The 23,619-nt window shown below is 35.5% G+C and overlaps 1 protein-coding gene across 1 annotated transcript in view; it reads left to right on the top strand.

Annotated features, from left to right (window-relative positions):
• Positions 1–23,619, top strand: part of SLC25A13 (solute carrier family 25 member 13) — a 151,685-nt gene that overhangs the window by 100,746 nt on the left and 27,320 nt on the right. The window contains exons 10-13 of the mRNA XM_070729197.1: positions 2,724–2,808; positions 5,609–5,767; positions 13,718–13,770; positions 14,350–14,430. Of these exons, the coding sequence (XP_070585298.1) occupies positions 2,724–2,808; positions 5,609–5,767; positions 13,718–13,770; positions 14,350–14,430 (378 nt within the window). The remainder of the gene's footprint in view (positions 1–2,723; positions 2,809–5,608; positions 5,768–13,717; positions 13,771–14,349; positions 14,431–23,619) is intronic.

The raw sequence follows: 23,619 nt of genomic DNA, 5'->3' as shown, positions 1-23,619 counted from the left end.
GCACTTTCGCTGCGAGAGAGGGCTTTCTCCGTCCCTTTTGGGAAAGCCCTCTCTCGCAGCGAAAGTGCTCCCAGCCAGGGAGAGCGTTCAGATCCCCCCACCCCCAGCAGAAAGCGTTCAGATCCCTCCACCCCCAGCAGAAGCCAAGGACTCACCAAGCGCTGGATACGAACGGAGAAGAGCCAGGCTGGTTTGCTTTGCAGAGCCGAATAAAGCGTCACGCCCCCCTGACGCTTTTGGCGGCAAAAGAGTCCAGCATCGCTTCGGAAGCCGCCGAAAGCGTCAGAGGGGCGTGACGCTTTATTCGGCTCTGCATCAGCTCGGAAGCAAAGCAAGCCAGGCCGGCTCTTCTCGGCTCGTATCCCGAATGGAAGCTCGTGAGTCGAACAAAAATTTCTCTACTCTCGCAGCTCGTATCTCGAGTAGCTCGTAAGTAGAGCTGCTCGTATATCGGGGTTCCACTGTATGTTGGAAAAATATGAATTTGAATAAAATAGAGTTTGACAGATATGCCAATTTTACATGGTTTTTCCACACAAAGTTAGGAATAATGCCCATCTGAAACTTATAAACTACTCTTAGTCAATCAGTGAAGAGTCCAAGACAGACGGACCAAGAGTAAAGCAACTTCCTTTTGCAAGGCCATGAAAATTAAATGCCATAATTTTATGCAACAAAAACACACTTTTTTTAAAAAAAAAATTATTCTGGATCTAATTGGAATTTAATTGATATTGATTTCAAATAATAAGTTTATAAATCTTTAAAAAGCACTTTGATAATGTAACTCCTGGAGGCGTCTGTAATATGGTGAATGATTTAGCTTTACTAGATAAATGGTCAAACCAATGGAAACTGCAGTTTAATGTTTCCAAATGTAAAATAATGCACTAGAGGTATAACAAGCAGGAAGAGGGAGATTGTGATCCCGCTATATAGAGCGGTGATGACACCACATTTGGAATACTGTGTTCAGTTCTGGAGACCTCACCTACAAAAAGATATTGACAAAATTGAACAGGTCCAAAGACGGGCTACAAGAATGGTGGAAGGTCTTAAGCATAAAATGTATCAGGAAAGACTTAATGAACTCAATCTGTTATAGTCTGGAGGACAGAAGGAAAAGGGGGGACATGATCAAAACATTTAAATATGTCAAAGGGTTAAATAAGGTCCAGGAGGGAAGTGTTTTTAATAGGAAAGTGAATACAAGAGCAAGGGGACACAATCTGTGGTTAGGTAGGGGAAAGATCAAAAGCAACATGAGAAAATATTATTTTACTGAAAGAGTACTAGATCCTTGGAACAAACTTCTAGCAGACGTGTTTGGTAAATCACGGAGTCTACGGAGAGGGGCGGCATACAAATCAAATCAAATCAAATAAATAAATAAATCAATCAATCAATCAATCAATCAATCAATGAATCAATCAATCCACAATAACTGAATCTATGCCCGGGATAAACATATATCCACCCTAAGATAAAATATAAAAATAGTATAAGGGCAGACTAGATGGATCATGAGGTCTTTTTCTGCCGTCAGTCTTCTATGTTTCTTCTATGTTCTAATTTTAGAACAGTTTTATTGGTTACAGATAAATTCTAATGTTAAAGTGTTGTTTCTGATTAAGAGTAAATAACTGGACAACTTGCAATAAATTGAACAATAAACTAAGATTTGGCTCAACTGTTGAGATGAACTTTTAATCTTGTTGACTAGGATTGGACATCTTTGATTTTTAGGTTATTCATTAATATGACATTTTATAGTTTATGTTTGCAGTCTTTTATATTGTTATTTTTATTGTTGTGAATTGCCACTTTCAGTGAGATAGGTGGTTATATAAATTGATGAATATATAATTGGTTTAATTTAAGAAATTGCATTAAATTTATTTTATGTAATTCCTGTCCTGAAAATAGGACAAGAAGCAATGGATGGAAACTATTCAAGGAGAGAAGCAACCTAGAACTAAGGAGAAATTTCCTGACAGTTAGGACAATTAAGCAGTGGAATAACTTGCCTCCAAAAGTTGTGGAAGCTCCAACATTGGACAACCATTTGTCTGACATGGTGTATGATTTCCTGCCTGAGCAGGGAGTTGGACTAGAAGACATCAAAGAATCTTCCAACGCAGTGTTCCCTTAAGTTCCTTGCATAATTTTAAGTCTTTTCCCATACGTTCCCAGGGTTGCACAAACCAAATAGTGAAAATTAATGAAGCAAAAATCATTTATTTTCAGTCATGTCCCAGGTTTTGACTTATTTTTTTATGGAAAACACTTTTTAGGCAAATCAGATATATAGTAAATGGAATATAGAGATAATGGTGGAAACAGTGGATTTTCTTTTAAGTGCAAATAGACCAAAACCTGAAAGAGTTCCTCTGTAAATTGTCAATAATTATGGGGACAAGACCACTTTAGCTTGCGTTGAACAATGCTTACTTTTTACACCCAATGAAATAAACATCATAAATTGCATTGGCACCACAAGCCAGTTTGATAGTTACAGCCACCAAACTGAGGCTCAGCATGTCATAATAGTTCAAGAATGGTACATGTTAAGATGAAATGTTTGTCTTTGTGTCTTTTTTGCTATTCAAATATTGCTTACCTTTTCTCTATTAATCTGATTTTTTTTTCTTTTCCTTCTCCTCTTCTTTATCCTCCTCCCTTTCACTAAACCAAACCATTTCCCTAAATTTGAAATCTTGCAGCACGTTCCAAGTGATGTGGCTCGGCCTATTCTCATCCAGATAGCAGAATCTGCATACAGGTTTGCCCTTGGTTCAGTTGCTGGAGGTTAGTGAATTAATGAATGAATGACAGAAATATTAAGCTTGACTTCCTTCCCCCCTCTGCATAGCTTTCGACCTTCATTATCCCTTTTCTTTTTTCACACAAAGCTTTTCATCTTATTGTCATTGCATCAAAAATAATTTGACCTTAGCTATTTGGATTCTTTCCTGATTGACTGATGGATTGATTATTGATTTACTTTTTAACATTTAGCTCGTTTCCATTAAAGTCCAAATGGGCCTGGATCTTTCCACTTGTAATTGTATGCAATATTCCTGTTCAGAATTTATTTCATCAAACCTTCCCCCCCACCCCACCCTCCACTTTATTCACATAGGCATCATCAGTGCCCCCTGAATATGCTCAGAAGGAACAGCTTGAAATATTTTTTTCCATTTTCATGACAAAAGGCAACTGGGTGAATAGTGCCAATGTCCGCAACACAGACTGTGAACAAGCCAGGGCAAGTAGAGTTTCCCCTTATACCTGAAAGAAAAATACCATAGATTCCCGTTCTTTTCTTTGGGAGTAAAAATACAATAATAAAACTTTAGTATATCAAGCTGTTCCTCTTCTGACACTCAAAATTATCTCAATGCTATTATTCCTTTTAAAATATAGCTTATTTTTATTATTATTATTACAATTATTTTGAGTCATGTTGTCTACTGGCCACTGCCTGTACAAGTCCTGGCAAAATTTTTGAAGGTGATTTGCCCTTGCCTTCTTTCCTAGAATTGACAGAGAGGCTGGCCCAAGGTCATCCAGCTATGCCTGTTGGGGATTAGAATTTATGGTGGTGTTATTTCCAGCTTGGTTCCTTTAACCATCATACCAGACTGACTCTCTGCTTTTATTTACATGAGACTTACATGTTACTTCATTCAGGAGATTATGTGGATTATAGCCTGCTTAAGTGTAATAAGATTAACAAGCATCAAGGAGCAGCAAACACTTCAGACACATTGTTCTGGCAACAGAAAAGATGGCAGCATATTAGTTACTGACCAGTTAATGTTTGGGGAGGACTTCTTTTTTTTTTCAATTGGCAAAAATGATACCTTGCTGTCATGGTCTGCTATGGTGATACTGGTAGAATTGAATTTGTATATATTGTATATCAATTAATACAATACAGTGATAATAGGTGTGTGTGTGTGTGTGTGTGTGTATGGTGGGTGTAGGTGTGGGTGGGTGTGTATACATGTTTATGCTTGTGTATACAGGTAGTCCTCAATTTATGACCACAGTTAAGCCCAACATTGATGTGGTTAAGTAAGACATTTGTTAAGGGAGTTTTGCCTCATTTTACAACTATTCTTGCTATAGTTGTTAAGTGAATTGCTGCAGTCATTAAGTTAGTAACCCAGGTTGTTAAATGATTCTGGCTTCCTCATGGACTTTACTTGTCAGAAAGTTGCAAAAGGCAGATCACATGATCTCACGACTCTGTGACTGTCATAAATATGAATCAATGGCCAAGTCTCTGAATTTTGATTGTGTAACTGTCGGGATATTACAATGGTCATAAGCTTGGAAAATGGTCATAAATCCCCTTTTCAGTGCTGTTATAACTTTAAACGATCATTAAATTAACTGTTGTAAGTCAAAGACTATCTCTCTGTGTGTGTGTGCATGTGTGTGTGTGTGTATAAAGTAATTAATATGTTATGTAGCAGTGATCACCAACTGGTGATTGTCCGTGAGAAAATTTTGGTGGTCTGTAGAAAAATCATTTGCATTTTTTATATGGCACTAAATCAGGGATCCTTAAATTACAGCCCCTGGGCCTTATACATGCAATCAACACTTGTGTTGCTGCAGAGTATCTCCCCATTTAAGGTCTTTTTGTGTGGGTTGGAGGAGGGCAGAAATTCCAACTTGGAGTCTCCTTCGTCCTTTTGATATGGGCTTTGGGCGAAGGCTAGAGGGAAGTGTGCTGGTGGCAAAGAGCTGGAGGGCCTTGTTCCATTGGGACTGCATCATGGCCTGGAACTGGCTGATCATCTCAGTCCGCTGAACCTCCAGGCGCCGATACCTGGTGGCTGCTTAGCTCCAACAACTGATTCCTCTTGGGACCCTAAGAAGCCTGGGCAGGAAGGCAAGGAGTGGCTGGCATGGGACAGCTGAGTAGAGACCAGCGAGGCACCCCTTGATGTGAGTGACATCAAGTTGGCCATGCCTACCTAGTCATTAGTCAGATCAGTGGCCTGCGGGATTTAAAATTATGAACAGTGGTCTCTGAGGTCCGAAAGGTTGGTGACCCCTGTTATATAGTATCACTCTTAATATACAATGTCTTAATTGTAAAGTACTTTGTTTCATTCTTATTTTCATATGTTCGCCCAAAAAGTTAACAGAAAGAAAGGATATATAGCTTGTCCTTACTTAACTTTTAAAAAGCTCTTTTGTTATGACTGGTTGCTAAATGAATGATTACTAAAACCCATGCAGTTTGGGTTCAGATTCTGGGGGGGGTTTGTCATCAGTTTTGACTCATAACTCAAGCAAAAGAAATTGAACTTGAAATGGGAGCTTCCAGGAAAGGTAGAAGAAGTTCTCCTCTAGTCTTGTTGCCATTGATCCCTAACACCTTGTACAATTTTCATTTCTTTTACTCTCAAAAAAACCCCAAGAATAAAGTATGATATTGCCTAGAAAGAAAAAAAGTAGGATGGGGTGGGGGTTGAGGGGGGAGAATTAAATATGTTCTGATCTAGTCCCTCATGCAGTTTATGAACTCTAAATAAACCTGAGGCTATGAGGCTTAATATAGAGGTTTTCTTTCCTCCTTATTTAACAGCGGTTGGAGCCACTGCTGTGTATCCAATTGATCTAGTGAAAACGCGAATGCAGAACCAGCGCTCCACTGGGTCATTTGTTGGAGAGCTGATGTACAAGAGTAGCTTTGATTGCTTCAAGAAAGTGCTACGTTATGAAGGATTCTTTGGGCTATACAGAGGTCAGTATCCAGATGTTTTAGTTCTAGTTCAAGAGGTTTGATGTATGTTTATATTTTCTTAGTTTTGTTCATCCCTCTTTAGTCCAAATGGGGGCTTTTGGCACTCTCTAGGTTTTGTGCTACAAAATGTGAGCTGAATTGCACTGATTGTTACCAATTTGGATGATATATTTTCACTTGGTCTACGTCTGGCCCCTCACCCCAATTTCAAGAGCAGCAACGAATCTTCCCGCCAATATACTGTATTTTTTTAATGGACATTTTTCTCCACAAAACCTAACAAAAGCAAGTTTATAAAACATTTAAATAAAACAATCTTGTGTAACAGAGCAAATCTTCTCATGGTTTTTAATATTATGGACTGCTTCTACTATTCCAGGACATTTTAATGGCTTCCAAAGTATAATATTGTATTTGCTCCTTTGTAGTATATGATTATAAGCATTTTTGACATTTGCTAATTGTACTCTCTCCTACTAGGTCTCTTGGATAGAATAGCCACTTCTATGCAAAATGCACAATTACTTCAAAGCCTGCTGTCAGACACATTTGAAGTCCTCTGATGTTAATAATAGTTTCCCCTTAACATATTTCTACGATACATATAGCAATGGTGATCAAGAGGTCAACATTGTAGTTTGAGAAAAAAACCCATCATAAATCATCCTCAGTAATCATGAGCTGGTACATCAATTGTATTGGCTATCTTTTTTCCCTGTAGCCAGGGACCCAAGTTATATATGCAACAAAAATTGTTTTGATCATGCCAAAAAGTAGTGTAATTGTTCAATTTATTATTGTCTTGATGAATGAGTTGCCAGCAGTTTCATTTTTGACCATATAACTACCAGAAGATGGAGGGATGAAATTGAATTCACAAAGACATGTGGCATATCAAGCATTGGCAATCATGGGAAGTATGCCAAAGTCAACAATTCTGTAGCAGTTTCAGTAAATCCCTAGAAGGAGCATTTATTTTATCTCAATTCTTGAAATATGATTATCATTGGAATTATTTTAAAAAGAGAATAAACAGAAAGAAAGGCAATGTTAAAATGCAAGTGACTCTGACAATAAATGTATCTAAACTTTTTCTCATTAGGAATTTAAGGAAGAATCTAGTCTCATATTTGACTAATTAAAGACTCTTAGAGTGATTGGTTTAAATAGATCACTTTCTCTTAAGTAACTTCTACTATTTAGCAAATAAAATATATACTTTAAAATGTTGTTTTATTTACATAATAATCAAATTTATATGGCACCTATATCATAAAAAGATTCTCTTGGCAGTGTACAATAATCAGTCCAATAAAGTATATATTTATTAAATCTATATGCCGTCCATCTTATTGTCAAGCAATTCTAGGTACCTTACAACATCATAAAACACAATATGAAAAATATTAAAAAGAACAAAGATTACATTTAAAACTAGAATACAGTAGGTTGGGGAGCATCTTCTTCCTACTCTATATAAAATATAGGGTCCCCCCCCCATTAATTCACAGGTTTTCAGGCTTACTATATTACCTTTGCTATAAGTCTCAACATTGATATTTTGGGGTGTTCTTATAAAACAGAGCTCACTGTTGTTAAAATTTAAAGGGTGTGAAATCATTTTACTTGGGAGTTTTGTTTTCCAGTCATTTTACTTGTTTTTAAGCACTGAATGTGCCTAGGGTTGAACATTAGATTTTATGATGCAAAACATCTGCTCTATTGCAGAGTTACAGCTGCTTCCTTCTGGCAAATGTTTCATTTCTCACCCCCCCCCCTCAATTATTTTACTTTTCTTCTGCTTTTGATGGTTTTTGAGTACATGATATTGAATGCCAGAATAATGTTGTGTTTTAAAATCTTCTGCCTCTGATTTTGGTTGACTGCTATAGTGCTAATCGAAAAACTGAACACATGTACATAATTTTTTTTTTAAAGGTAGGATTTACATTTAACATTATAAATGTATTAAATGTATTAAATTAATGTGAACACTAAAACCATATGTGTGTGTGTGTGTGCATTTTGGTTGGTCTTAGAACTTTTTCAGACTTTTATTTTAAAACCTGAGTTGTTTATAGCATTGTCATTTACTTGCAATTAAACACTAGTTTTAAATCATTATGATCATAAATGAAACAAACTTGTAGTGAATTAGAAAATCCTTCAGTGTTTGTCCTTTATGTTCTTATGAATTATATTAATCCAATAAGTTGTTCAAATGCCGAGTATTTTATGCTAATTTCCCTTTTTATCCATGCATGAGAAGTTTTGAAAATTGTTCTGAATTTTATCCAACCTGCTATTCTATATATGAAATGCAAAACTGTTGAACGGGAATTCTAGATTGTAAAAGAAGGATATCTTTGGACGAGCATGCATCCCAAATATAAATGCTTCAATTTAACTAAATATGTCTTTGGAATGATTAATTTTTATTTACCGCAACATAGCAGACAGTATTTGTACTTGGGTTTCAAATTTTCTGTCTTTGATGAGCATGAATTATACCATCTTGTGGATCGTAGGAAGCTATTTAAAAAGAGGAAAAAATCTGGGCCCTGTTGAATGAAAGAAGGAACAGTTATTCCATACAAATTAATGCAATTGAGGCATTCCATATTAAGATCCTCAATATTATGTTTAAGAATCAGTCCTTTATAGAGGAGCTACCAATAATTTGCCGCATCATTTCATATTATCTATCCACATCTCTTCTTCATTGAATAATTTAATCTGGCTTGCATCATATTCAGCATGGTTGTGTTGGATGCAGAAACATACTTTTTATCAAGCTGTAAAACTACAAAATTATGAAACATCAGACATCTCCCTAGTGTTGTTATTTATTCTAGTAGCAAGCTACAAAAACTTTTTTATTTTCTCAAGCATTTAAAACATGTAATGTAAACCAGTGTTCCCTCTAATATTTTTGGGGGGTGGGCGGAAAAGTATAGTGTCTGAGCAGCAGTCCCTTCGGGACTGGGCGGCACAGAAATATTAAACAAACAAACAAACAAAAAACCCACCCTGTTTTGCCTCAGAGAATTTCAAAATAAAATACTGTACTGTGTGTCTATAACAGTGAGCTCATAATAGGGCAACTCTATCAATATCAAAATGCCACTTAAATAGTTGAGCTAGTTTCAAACTAGATTTTGATTTTCTTTCTCTCTTCCTTACTCCCATTCTTTTTCTTTCTCTTTTCCTTCCTCTCTTTTTTCTATCTGTTTCTCTCTCTTCCTCTCTCTCTCCTTCCCTCTCACTCTTTCCCTCTCGGCTTCTGGGCAGGTTTGAAAAACTCTGAGTTGATGATGATTTTTAAGTGAGCGATTGCTCACTGCTCAGCTTAGAGGGAACTATGATGTAAACTCTTGGCTGTTTTCTTAGGATAAGTTCCATGAAGTATTAGAACATGTTTTCTTTAAAATTAAATTTAGTATATTTTACTGTGGCCCTGAAAACAACTCTGGAAAGGTCAACTAAAAAGTGACATATAGGCCTTTCTAAATACATGCAAAAACCAAGGCTCGAAGCCGGGTTTTAGGTGGGCACTAAGAGGTGCCCACTTCTTCTTGCAACTAAACAGACTCCAAGCAGAACATTTCCAGTTCAGAGGCTTCGGCTTAGCCGCCAGCCCAGAAGAGCTGGTTTGCTTCACTAACTTTCCACAAAAATAAAAATGGGGGGAACAGAGACGGCAGCCTGGCTACAGACACTGCTTCTCTTCCGCATTTCCCACCACCCTCACGCCTCTCCCAGGCTGGCAGAAACCAAAGTGCCCATAGACAGACAGACAGACATTGCTAAAAATAAAATAAAATAAAATAAACCAGCCAGACCACTTTTTCCCCATCGTGCCCAGCCAAAAAGTAAGCCGCTGCAATCCCTGGCCGATGACTGGGTAAAGGGGGAGAGATATAGAGAAGCCCGGTTGCTGTTGCCGATTCTGCTGCTTAGCATTGCCCCCCGAGCTTTCCCTCCCCCCCACCTCCACCGAGTCATTCTGGGATTCGAGCCTAAGAGAGGCAGAGAGGCTCCTCGGGACAAGCAAGGCAGATGAGCGGTGGCTCCCAAGAACGCACAGGTTTTCCCCCGAGCTTCTTCTCTCCTCGAGGCGAAGCAGCTGGACGCTGCACTGCAGAAGCTGCCCGGACGGAGCAGCCATGGATGATGCAGCCGCCTCAGGGAAGTGGGAGGTGGGCGGTGGGAGGTGGCTTCTGGTCGGGGCGTTTGGAACTGAGCGAGTCAGCCAAGGCTATGGGGCCTCTCCGCCTCTCTTAGGCTCAAATCCCGAATTGGCTCAGTGGAGGTGTGTGTGTGTGTGTGGGGGTAGACTCGGTGAGGGGGAATGCTAAGTGGCAGAATTCTCTATCTCTGTCTCTTTGCCCAGTCCCCGGTCAGCGATTGCGGCGGCTTGCTTTTTGGCTGGGCGCGATGAGGAAAAGGGGGTCTGAATGGTTAATTTTATTTTATTTTTAGGTAGATCTATCTATCTATCTATCTATCTATCTATCTATCTATCTATCTATCTCTATCATCTGCAGCGAAGGGGGCTCTGTCTCCCATTTGCCTCTCTCTTCCCATACTTCCTCTGGCGGGGGGAAGTAAAAAAGATCCTTTCAGTGAGAAATAATTTGCGAGCTCGCAAGACGCCCAAGGAAAGCGTCTGAAGAGTTCCTGCCGGTGCTCGGGCCATCACGGGGCCCAATCACCATCAGTGACTCGGGTATATGTCAAGGTCGGATTTTTCAGCATATTTTTGGTGCTGAAAAACTCGACTTATACTCAAGTATGTACGGTAAATATATCTTGCAGTAGGAATGCCATGATAGCCAAATTGGCTTATATTAAGCAAAACCCTCAGTCCATTTTTTTTCTTTATAGTTGAAAGTATTTGAAATAGCCAGTTTGACCATTAAACTACAGAAATAAGATATAGAGAACCATCCCAGGTGAAAGCTGTCAACTTCTGTTCGATTTGATCTTTGAGTTTATTGAACTCAAAGTCAATAAACAATCCCTGGCTATATTTCTGTTAGGTTCAAGCTTTCCATCCTACTTCTCACAACTGGATCAAGTAATAAATTGCTTACTAGCCTTCAGATAATTGGTTCCATTCTTAAATAGTCAAAGTTTCTACTCTTTAAAAGATTATTAAAATTGATATAATCGATATTTTTTAAATCCAATGTTCTGTATTCTGTGTTTGGGATTATAATAAAAGAGATTTTGATCTTTTTTCATAGACAGCCTTTCCTATTCTTGAGCCATGCTATCCTTCACCTTTTCATCTTAGGTAAAACATTCATGCTCCTGTCAAACTCAGTAGGACTTAATTTATAGTCCTCAATCATCCCTGTTCCTCTTCTTGAACATAATAAAGGTGAATTTAAATTTTGGATACAGAAATGGATATTAATACTTGAGAAAGGCATTAAAGGAATAAAGTATTAATTCCTGTGATTTGGAAACTCTACCTTTGTTGATGCAATTAAAATTGTTTACTTATTTAAGTTATTTCTCATTCCTAACTCATACTCATTTAGAAATCAACTACAAGGTATTTTTAAGAACTACTACCAAGTCAGTATTAACTTTGTATTTCATTTCTATTTTTTAAGTGCATAACTTTCAATTTATCTCTTTCTAAATCTTTTGCTTTCAGTCTGTTTCCTTGACTTAACGAGATTGTTCTGGTTCTTATTTTTGTCTTCTAGAATATTAAGTGTCCTATCCTATTTTGGGTCATCTGCAGCACTTTCTCCTTTCCCAAGTCATTAATAGAAGTGTTTTAAGAATACATAATCCATCTCTCAATCCCTCTTTCTATTCCAACCCTAATTCTAAAATTTGAGAATCTGTATGTCAGATACTAATGATCAGTAGTTCACCATATCTGCTTTCCTTCCTTTTTTATTTATATTTATGGGATGGGGGAGAAATAGGTGCAAGAAAGGAAAGAAACTAAAGTTATGAAATACCCTAACAGAAAGTCTCAATCTTCTCTCCAGCAGATAATTATAATTTTAGTCCTCCTTCCCTTTTAGATATTATACAAATCCCTTCAACTTTTCTCTTTGTCAATATATTTTTCAGCCATCAAATGCACGAATCATGTCATTTTTTTCTTTCTTTTCAAATCTCTAGATAGGTAATCCTTGATTTATAACACTTGTTTAGTGTCTATTTAAAGTTACAGCACTGAAAAAAGTGACACAATTAGTTTTCATACTTAATACCATTGCGGCATCACCAAGGCCACATATTCAAAATTCAGATGCATGGCAACTGGTTCATATTTAGGACGGTGCAGACTTCTTTGGAATAAAGTCCATCAAATTTAGTGGGACATTGTAGAAGATACACATATTGGTAATAACTATCAAGTAGCACATCTGCATGTAATTTCACTAACTGTAGCAAAACTAGATAATCTAATCTCTCTAGTATTTTGGACTGTCAGCTTCCATCAGCTCTAACTGTAACATGTTAAGTTTCCGTGTGAAAATCTGGAGACCATCAGGTTGCCTGCATCTTAGAAGTTGATAAATGAGGAGCTATCGCAAAAACGAGGTTGTATTTTGGAAGTATGGTTTTACACAACCCGTATTGTACAGCACTTATTATAAAAACAAATTATAATAGCTACTTTAGTATTATGTTTGTTTTTTAAAAATGATCAGTTGTCTTTAGCATTCATTATAATAGAAAGGCAGAACATAATTCAAATAAATAGAATGCCACAATGCAAGTTATGCCAGCAATTGTGTAGTTATGAAAGAGTATCAGAGAATAAGGCTGAAGTAAGAAATACAGATTCTTAATTATAGGAGCAAAGAGTAACTATCTTTGGCAATCATTCTCATTCTGTCTATCAGCCCATGTCAGTGATGCAAGTAATAATCCTAAAGCCATCAAAACTCTGAGGCCTAGAATAGCATAATTGTATATGGGTTATCGTTGCTGGTAAAAACCTGACTTTTAAGGACCCAGGGTTTCCCCCACCCAAATCAAAGCCCAAAGTTCTTGCTCTTTAGGTCACATGTCCAACACATGGTCCAATCAGATTGTAATACAAACTCTGGATGGCTTTACTTCATGCCCTTCCAATACCTGCGTCTTTGGCTCCCATTAGAAAAAAAAATATTTTGGCTACACATCCCCCAGCTATCAATCTTGTCCCTTACATTCCCACAACTCCACTTGTCCTTGCTGTGGCAGCCCTGAAGATACTCCCCCAAAAATGGCTTCAGGTCTGACACCCACTTTGCTTTCCTAGTTTTGGAGATCAGGGTAAGAAGAACTAATACAGTATTTTTATAAGACTCCAAACAAAACTAAGTAAAACCTAAGAGTTTTTCAATTATTTTTATCTTTTTCTCAGATACATGGATGGATGGATGGATGGATGGATGGATGGATGGATGGATGGATGGATGGATGGATGGATGGATGGATGGATGGATGGATAGATAGATAGATAGATAGATAGATAGATAGATAGATAGATAGATAGATAGATAGATAGATAGATAGATAGATAGATAGATAGATAGATGAGGGAGGGAGGGAGGGAGAGGTTGACTCAGCCTTCCATCCTTCCGAGGTGGGTAAAATGAGGACCTGGATTTTGTGGGCAATAGGTTGGCGCTGTTAAAAAGTATTGTTGATAACATGTTGTAAGCCGCCCTGAGTCTAAGGAGAAGGGCGTCATTTAAAAAAAATCAAATAAATAAACAAACAAACTATTGTTTGAATCAAAGCAATGCTACATTTTTCGTTTTGTGTGTGCGTGTGTATATGAAAGGTATTTTATATAGTATCTTGCTAATCTTGCTAAACATAATAATTGAAAATTGCTCTTAAGATGCCATTCATCTTAAGAAGCAAAGTTAGGAATAATCTATTTCTTGATCAACTTAACACCTATATTTTTATATTTTATAGGTCTTCTGCCACAGCTCCTCGGGGTAGCTCCAGAAAAGGCCATAAAGCTTACTGTAAGTTCAGAGCAAAACATTGAGTCATTCTTAATATATTATTTTCAATTTCTAGTACAAACAGTTAGTTTGGTTATATGCTTAAAGTATGCATCAGTATAATTTGCTTGGGCAAAACTATACTTGTACAATATACAGTATTGGTTACATGTTTATGATTTAGTTTCTTTTGATTCTTTTGAAAGATTCTTTGAGAATCTTTCATGTGGCAATTTCAGATTAAAAGTTTGATTCAGGACTTTTACATCCTTCTTTTAAAAAAGCAGAACACTTTATTGCTACTTTTTACTTTATTGCCTATTTAACTGGCATATTACAGAAAAATAGACTTCTTAAGATATTAAGTAACTTTCCAATAAACAGCAATTGAAATATTAAATTTTAATTGCTTAAAATAAAATTTCTTTTTAACCTTTTAATAATACAAAGTATTTCTACAAAAATATATTTGCATTAAGCATTAAGTTCAGGCTGCTTAGTAGTTTGTTTTTTGAAGTATAATTCAGAAATGTGTGGTATACTGATACTTTAAATACTGATACTTTAAGTTTATATATGATTATTTTAATTGTTTTTAAGGTAAACGATTTTGTGAGAGACAAATGTATGCAACAAGATGGTTCTGTCCCTTTTCCAGCAGAAATTCTTGCTGGGGGCTGTGTAAGTATTCTGTTTCTCTTTCACTAGAATGTTAAAGAAACACAATTATAAATCAAACCACAAAGTTTAGGATTTAATTCAAACTGGATAAATAATCAAGCTGTTATTAAATTAATAGGCTAATGGCAGCAATGTAATATGGGAAGGGGAAACTGTTTTGGTGTTTTTGAAACCTGTGGCTTAATAATTATTTTCTATTGGAGGATTGCTTGGCATTTTGAAATCCAAATGGTTATAGATATAGTTACTTGCCATTGTATTCATCTAAAAGCTGGTTTAATTATAATATTTATCCTGTTTCCTTTTCTTCTTCTTGCCATTTTTCACTCATCCTCTATGTTTTTATGGCCTAAATGTGACTTGCTAAAACTATAGAAACAACCTTGCTGCCCTATCATTGATATTTGTTATAATATTAATTTATACACACATTATTGACTTTAATTTTATGCATTTCTAGTGTGAAATATTCTAGCTAAAATATTTTATCCATTTTCTGCTTTGTTTTCATAGTAAAGTACACTCATAAAATGTACTTTAAAAAAACAACTAGTCCATTCTGTGAGTGCAATGTTTTTGCAGATTATGCCATGGCAGTTTGTATAATAACGTGCAATATTTTTTTTTGGGAGGGGGGGTGTTGATTTTTATTTTGTTTGAGCAATTATAAATCCATTTTGCATGAAATGAACTCTTGTTAAAGATAATGACATTTTAAAGACAGAGTGCTGTTCATTTAACTCACTTTGATCAGTGGGTAGGAAAGAGCTGGTGGAGCTCCAAGCTCACTGGTAAATTTAGGCTGTCATAAGAACGATGAGGTCATTCTTTTAAATCAGTTAAATTCCTGCTGAAAACAATGTAGAAATATAAAACCAATTGTATCAAACTCTCTTAATAATAACAACAGAGAAATTTGAACATTCTTTCTTCCAAAAAACAAACTACGTAGGTAATTGTGCAACTACAGTATTTATTCAGTGTCATGTAAATAGGGGAGACTTAGCTGCTTTTTGCAATTCACCCTACATAAAGAGATGCTCTGTTTGATCAATGACCTGTCATGTATTGCCAGATATCTTACCCGCTCTGTAACTGAAGAAGGGAGGGGTATTTAAATTTTTTTTAATTTAGACTTTTTAATTTTTATTTATTAATTATAGACGTTTTCATTTATAAGCAGAATTAATCAAAATTTAAAAAGTTATCAAATGAAACCCATGTAGCATTAAATATTATTGCATTATTTTATTTTTATGTATATTATTGTGATAGCTTGTCCACTGGGGTTATTTTTCCTAAATAAGCAATGTTATGTATTCTGATCTATGTAAGTTATGTCCGGAAGACGAGCAATCTCTTTGAAAACCATGTTTACTAGAACTCTCTGCTGGCATTTTCCTCTAAAATTAATTATGTGATTCTTCATAATTTCCTGGCAGTAGATGTTTGATGGCAAACAGCCCAAGACTTCCTTTGAACTCAAGTGTTTAAATAAAGATCACTGCCAGGTAGATAGGATGAGGCTTGTGTTGTCTCCCTGTGGGTGGTCTTGTTTCATTATGTTTTGGTATCTTTTTCAAAGCTGGATGCACAGAATTGAGATAGCTGGATCCTGCATAATGTATGTCTTTCTGCTTGTTTTAAATTAGTTTCCTCAAACTGATGGCATACAGATATGCTGTATACCAGCTTTCATAATTTCCCATGAACAAAGCTTGTGTCCATACTATTGAGTTGCAAAAAATGCAGGGCACCAGGTTAGGAAAGGCTGTTGTAAGACAAGCTTAAGAAATGCACCTGATGATTGGTTTGTATATGGAGAACTTAATCTTGGTAAAGGAATTCTTGTTTTAGAAAATTTATTGCAGAGCTTTGTGTCATGTGTTCTTATAGAAAAAAGGACATATTTATTAAATGTCCTTAATTTTTAAAAAATCCCAGATAAAATGAAATGGTGATTATGATCATGATCATGAACACGGTCATGATATGGTGGTTGGGGTTTGAATCCTTTCCTTATGGTTCAATTTTGTCATCCTATGGAAAGGAATATAAATAATAATAACGTATTCAGTTCTGGTTAAACTTTAATCCAAAGTGAAAGATAAATGAGACTAATTATTGAACTCTCCCTATGCAGGAGGGACATAGTCTTGGGTTCAATAGTCGCAGGTGAGAAAGACATAGATATAATCTCCACCATCTAAACTTAATGAAATTTTGTCTTGGCTTTTACCACTTTTTCATCCTAGTCACATCTACTCTTGTCTAGAGGAATTGTATATTCAAAGGCTAAAAGATAGTTGCTTAATTTATAATTTAATTTATCAGAATAACCTCTACATTTATACAGTCTACATTTATGTCTGCAAAATTTGAGTTTTAGTACTAATCTAAGCCTTAGATTATTCTGTTTTAAGAATATTATTATGGTCACACAGTCAATCAAATGTTTAGAATAATTTGGCATTTTATCCACCTACCAAAGACCTGAAATAGGCAATGTTTGTAGTGTTAAAAGTTCTGTTGCAGATGTAAGCTTTTGCAAATAAAGCTGACCTTTGCAATTTACTGTTTTTAAGATTTTGTCATAATCTTTGTTTATTTGCAAACTGTCCTGAGTTCTGAAGCCCATTTATTAACAGATGTCCAAGAACTCCAACACCTAGCATGGTCTTTATTTACATGGCTAACGATTTATCTAGTTTGGATAAATTTTGATCTTCAAATTATGTCCTACTATATTGCTTATGGAAGACACTCAGATGAAATCTGTCCAATGTAAGCATATCTTTTATTGTCCTCGGGATACGCAAACCCTAAAGGGGATTTAAGATGCTGCTTCACTAAGCTAGGAAGAAGGGAATGCCCAACAATGTGAAATCACAATTCTTCAGCTGGAGTTGGTCTTCATATACATCAAGTTCTTTCCAATAGTTTAGGGCATTGTAATATATTGGTGCAGTATATGTTTAGATTGAACGTTTGTGGCCTTTTGTCAACTAGACCTATCAACTCTTACCAGGGGGGGAGGGGGTATGGTACCCAGTGAGCTGCTAGCCATTGGGATCACCATGTGTAATTTAAGCCATAATGCAATTTTGTTATCTTTTTCAGTTCTTCTATTCTACTCTCCACTGCTATCCAATATTAATTTCAATATTTTAGTTAATATTAAAAATACACACTTTAAAATATTAGTGAATTAGTGAACTAAGAGAATTAGTACACACTGCCTATAAAAGACAGCAATTTTTTCAATATCTCAAGAGGTACATTGTCTTGGAATTCTAAACATGGAGTTGGTGTCATGCGAACAATTACACTTTGCTCTTTGTGATAGATTTGGCATTTATTGACTTTTGAATCATTCGGGACCTCACCTTGCAGGATGATTACTGAGAATTAGTACACATTATTGACTTTTGCACTCACAACCACAAAACTGTGTGTTCTATTGAAGAAGTTGCCTACAGTTTCATAAACTATTTTCTTCATTAGAAAACTGGAAGGGTTTTATATCATAACTCTACAGTACTAATGCAGGTGACAGCATGTTCCGTTATTTCTTCTGTCTTCACCTCCAACCCCCGGTCCCCCTGAATCTTAAAAGATTATTTCAGTATAGAAAGTTGATTCAAATAAATTCCTTATTGAATCTGTGTTCTAATTTGTTTCTCATCTTTAAGGTTATTAAAAAAATGCTGTGGATTTTTAAAGTTTTATTTAATATATTAAGTTTTAAACTGCTTCATAACCTGCTTAAATATTTTTATTTATCTATCTATCTATCTATCTATCTATCTATCTATCTATCTATCTACCTATCTATTTATCCATTCATCCCTCCCTCCTTCCATCCATCCATTGGATTTGTATGACACCCCTCTACGAGGACTCAGGGCAGCTCACAACATATCAAAAAGTACAAAACAGTATGCATCTCAAGAAATTCAATTAATGTGACTAAAAGAACTTAAAAACTCCAATATAATTTTAAAAAACATTCATCACCATTCACTCCATAAATATACTAAAACACTCATTCGTCAGGAGGCTAGGATCTAATGGCCCCAGGCCTGGCAGCATAAATAGATCTTTAAACTTTTTCGGAAGGCAAGGAGGGTAGGGGCAGTGCGAATCTTCGTAGGGAGCTGATTCCAGAGGGCTGGGCTCCCCACAGAGAAGGCTCTTCCCCTGGGCACCGCCAAACGACATTGTCTGGTTGATGGGACCCTGAGGAGGCCGACTCTCTGGGACCTGACCGGGTGCTGGGATTTGTGAGGCAGAAGGCGGTCTCGGAGGTAATCTGGCCCAATGCCATGTAGGACTTTGTAGGTCATAACCAACACTTTGAATTGTGTCCGGAAACTAATTGGCAGCCAGTGCAGTGCAGACATTTGATAGATTTATCTGGATTTTCTGTAAATTCTTTAGAACTTCCAACATGAAGTTCCTAATTTTCTCCTATCAGAGTTTTTAGGCTGCCTAAAGTTTTGGAATGAGAAAGTTTGTGTGTATATGGGGTGGGGGGAAGAGGAATTTACAGTTTTAAACTGTACTTTAAACTTTTGTATTTTTACAATTCTCCGTTCAGAATTGATTTGCATTATCTGATTTAAATGCAGCCATTCTTTATCTGTGGTGTAAATAAACAGATTGGGTGATAGTGAAATTCTTGATGGAATTGCCTCTCTTGAAAACTCTTTGATTTTAGGAGCCAAATTACAGCATATTTTAATATTAATTACTTGGGAAGTTTTAAGGAACCTAAGGCCAGTCTCTTTACATATGTTGTGAAAGGAATTGGTAATCAACACAATACTATCTAAATCAGGGGTGGGTTCTAACTCGCTGCTGGTTCACTTCCTCCCGCGCTACGTCGCTGCAGGTCTTGGACACGTGCATGTAAAGTGTCCAAAAAAATCTGATTTTTTTTAAAGCCAAAGGCAAGATTCCAATGCATATGTGGTGCCATTAGCTTTACTTCTCTGCATGCGCAGAAGAAGAAGAAAATTAAAAATTCAAAAAAAGGCTTATGCATGGATGAAGATACATACTTATTATTGCTGAAGTTTTTGTAAGTAACAGGCAAAACCTATAACATCTTTTTGGCACCGAGTGGCCAAACCGGAACATGCGTGCATGCCGCCAAATGCCCAGATCTGATTCTTGATATATACAGTTGTTTATAACATTGGATTGAATCTTAAATTTCTTATCCATTAATTTTTCTCTAAATTACATATTTTTAAGAATAATTGTGATTTAGAATTGGCTGATTGGAATGACCCATAAGCTTTGCAAAGGGTTACATTTTGAGTTACGATATTCTGAGGATTAAAACTATTTAATACTTGTTGAAGGCATAGGTGCCTTCAACAATGATCAAATAAAAAAAAATTAAAGCCAGGAAAATGAATTTTGGGGAATTATGTGTATGTAAATTAGCATACACTATGTACTAACTTCTTTATAGGAGCCAAGATTATACTCAAGTCTGGAATGCTTCTACTTCATATGTAATATTGGCTTAGGTAGTTGGATTTGTCAGACTTGTAATTTCAGTACCCACAAAGCCTGGAATGTTTTTTTTTAATTGACTTAATCACTCTTCAGAATTGGAAAAAGACACAACATTGAAATCAGCTGATGCTTGTTATGGTAGGGATGAGCTTCGTAGCTTCTGGCACATTTTGCAGGGTCAAAACTGGTCATGTGAGTTGATTTTATCTTCAGTCTAAATTAAGAAATGCTTTATTCACCACAGTCTAGCAATCTTTTGTTTTTTAACAAAAGCAGATGTATATTATTCTGTAAAGCAGAATATTATAGGTTTTGTCGTTGCCTAGTAATATTGCTTTCTCCAGGTTTAAATTTAATTGATATTATGGCTTAGTTCATATGCATGAGTTTATGGGAGCATTTAGCAAAGGACTAATTGAATAATCTAATTAATTAATTAGTTTTACTTACTTAAAACTAATTGATTAATTAAATATATCAATTATTAAAACACTTTCCCCCACTTTTGGGGGAGCAATGGGGGCCTTTTAGCTTCAAGAGTTTAGAACATTATAGAAATTTAGGTGATGATTGTATTTTTGGATGTATTCTTTTGTAATTGACAAACAAAAGATTGGCATCATACAGTTATAAAAAACAAATAATTTTTAAAAATTGGAATAAAAGCTTAGCTGTGGTTGGCTTTGTGCAGCCATGTAATGCTGTGAAATAGTCATAATAAATAATGAATAGAAATAGTGTCATAGATTTAATTCACGAATCAGACTTAAAACACAGAAGGTCTGTAAATCATTAAATGTTAGTATTCTTCCAGTCAAAATAGATATATGTTAAAAGCAGATCCAAATGTTAACATATCCAACAAACCTGCAACTTAAATGCTTTTTCATAACATCAAACAAATAGGTTTTCTTTTGATTCCTTGGTTTTACCTTTGAAGATGCTGTATCTAATAAAATGAAAATTATGGAGCCTTCTATTTTTACAGCATCAAACTGATCAGAGCTTATAAAAAAGTATTTTTCCTAGTTAGATATACCATTAAAAATTAAAACAAAGAAGTCTCTACCTTATTTTTCTCAGTAATAATACGATGTTAGTGGAGATTTAAACATTTTGTAATGTTTTGTTAGATTTTATGTATTATTTAATACAGCTTATTTTTAGTTTGAAATTGGCTTTCCTTTGCATATTTATTTGAAAAACTTGTCAAGAAATTTTTGAGGTGTGTTACATTCCTTTTTTTGATAGTTTAAATTCTTTTCTTTTCAAATATGCTCCTCGATATTACAGCTCTGTTTTTAAATAACAGCATTGCAATTTACCCAACCATTTTGATTTTGTATTTCTTTATATTCTGTGCAGTAGAAAAGCAAAGTGAAAAGGTTTTCTTTCAGGTGCTTATGGTCAGACATGGAGAGAAGATCACAATTGAGATGCCGATGAGAATAATGGAAATAATATAATAATGGATGACGGTGCTTATTTTAATGAACTTGGCACGATAATGTATTCTCTGTATTTCTAAAGTTAGTAATTTCATAACTTTTCTTGGATGAGATTTCACCAGGAAATCTCAAGGCATTAACTAGAATCAGAAATTGAAAAATCTGTCAAAAGTGATACATTGGAACATGTAGAAACATGTGCAAAGTAGTTATTTTTCATAGTTAAAGTCATCATACGCAATCTTATATGCACTAACACAGAGATATCCAGATTTAGCTAAAAAAGTAGCCCAGTGAATATGAAAAAGGTGCAGTTGCTTCAACAGTAAGAAAAGAGGTGCCTCATGCTTCCATCCATGTGCTCTGTGCCATTTCTTTTAGAGTATTTGCATCATTTTATGAATGAAAGAAACCTGTAGCAACTATTTCTGTTTTTGAAAAATAAATTACATGAATGGATCCATGAAGTAACTATTGAGACTTTATAAAATAGGAAAAGATTGTGATATCTTGTCCAAAATACTCGTGGTATTAGATACTGTATTTAAGCAAATAAATTAACTCAGTTTTCATTTCTTAAAAAAATCTATAGAGCAATTGTCTTGTCTGACTGTCTATCTCTATCATATATATGTATGTAGGTAGGTAGGTTAGTAGGTCTTGGCATATTCGAGTCTTTTCCCGTGTAAAGTTGATAGAATCCTGGCGACGTTTTGACGAGGTCCCACTCGTCATCTTCAGGCTGGTGCTTTCGGCTTCGTGCTTGGGCGAACACAAAGTCGAAAGCACCAGCCTGGAGATGACAAGTGGGACCTCATTAAAACGTCGCCAGGATTCTATCAACCTTATACAGGAAAAGACCCAAATATGCCAAGACCTACACACACACACACACACACACTCTCATCTATCCATATATATATATATATATATATATATATATATATATATATATATATATATATATATATATTTGTTTTCGTAAATTTTCACGGGTATATGTATGTAGATTGTTCTGAGTTCGGGTTTTGCCCTGTGTAATGTTTTGCATGTCTATGCGACGTTTCGGTAAAATCACATTTACCATCATCAGGCTGGAGTTCCAATCTCTGTGTTTTTGCAAAAACACAGAGATTGGAACTCCAGCCTGATGATGGTAAATGTGATTTTACCGAAACGTCGCATAGACATGCAAAACATTACACAGGGCAAAACCCGAACTCAGAACAATCTACATATATATATATATATATATAAGAGTAACCTGACTTCCAATGACTTTATCTTCCAAGGAAATCTTTGAAACTATTAATTTATTATCCTATTTACTCATGTAAATAGTAGACTCAGAGTAAATCTAGTCAGTTTGCGCCTAGAGAATTCAGCATGATTAAAGCTGTTAAATGATATGCATATTTTTATATTAAAATAATTATTGTTCATCTACTAATAGAAAGAAACAGAGCTAAATATTTTTCTTTTAATTTACAATATATATTTATACATTGTACTCACATAAAAATAAAATTATATTCCATATAATCTAAATTTCAGTGCTCTAGCAGGTTTATTATTAGTCCTCTGTGGTTCTTAGAAAATGGGAAGTTAATAAAAGAACCTCATTTCATTAGGATGCAACACTTCCGTCATATTTCAATGGTTTACAATGGTTTGAAAGTCTCCCCTCACTCTAGTTATTTTGAGTTGTGGACACCTCTCGACCCAAGAAAATTAGCAAGTTTACTTTGTTGTATTATGACAATCAGCACAGCAGCACTGAACTAACACATTCTATTGTGTCCCTAAATGATTGAATGCTGCTCTTTTAGACAAAGGATGAATATTTTGGGTTTTTCTCTTGTTTTTCTAACCTGGGGAATGCAGAGAAAGAAGGAAGAAGAAAGACAAAACCCATGTGTTCAAGGTTATACTGCCATCGAGAGGTGCCTAGTGATATTGTGATTTATTTGTGAGAGGTTTTTTAAAAAATTTAGTTTATTTAGAATTATCCTGAAAAAGTGCAGAAACAATTTTGCATTTAAACTGCCTTAATCTATCCTACATAAATGGATATTTGTTTTGTATAGCCCTTAAATTCTGAAATCTATGCAGTTTTTAAACTCATTTCATATTAAAAGAATTAAAAAAATATCTTTATTATTTATAAATGTGGAACAATGTTGTAACATAACATTGTAGATGTTGTGCATAG

Source organism: Erythrolamprus reginae, chromosome Z (genome assembly GCF_031021105.1).
Source record: "Erythrolamprus reginae isolate rEryReg1 chromosome Z, rEryReg1.hap1, whole genome shotgun sequence".
NCBI lineage: Eukaryota > Metazoa > Chordata > Lepidosauria > Squamata > Dipsadidae > Erythrolamprus > Erythrolamprus reginae.
This window is presented reverse-complemented; position numbering and strand designations above follow the sequence as displayed.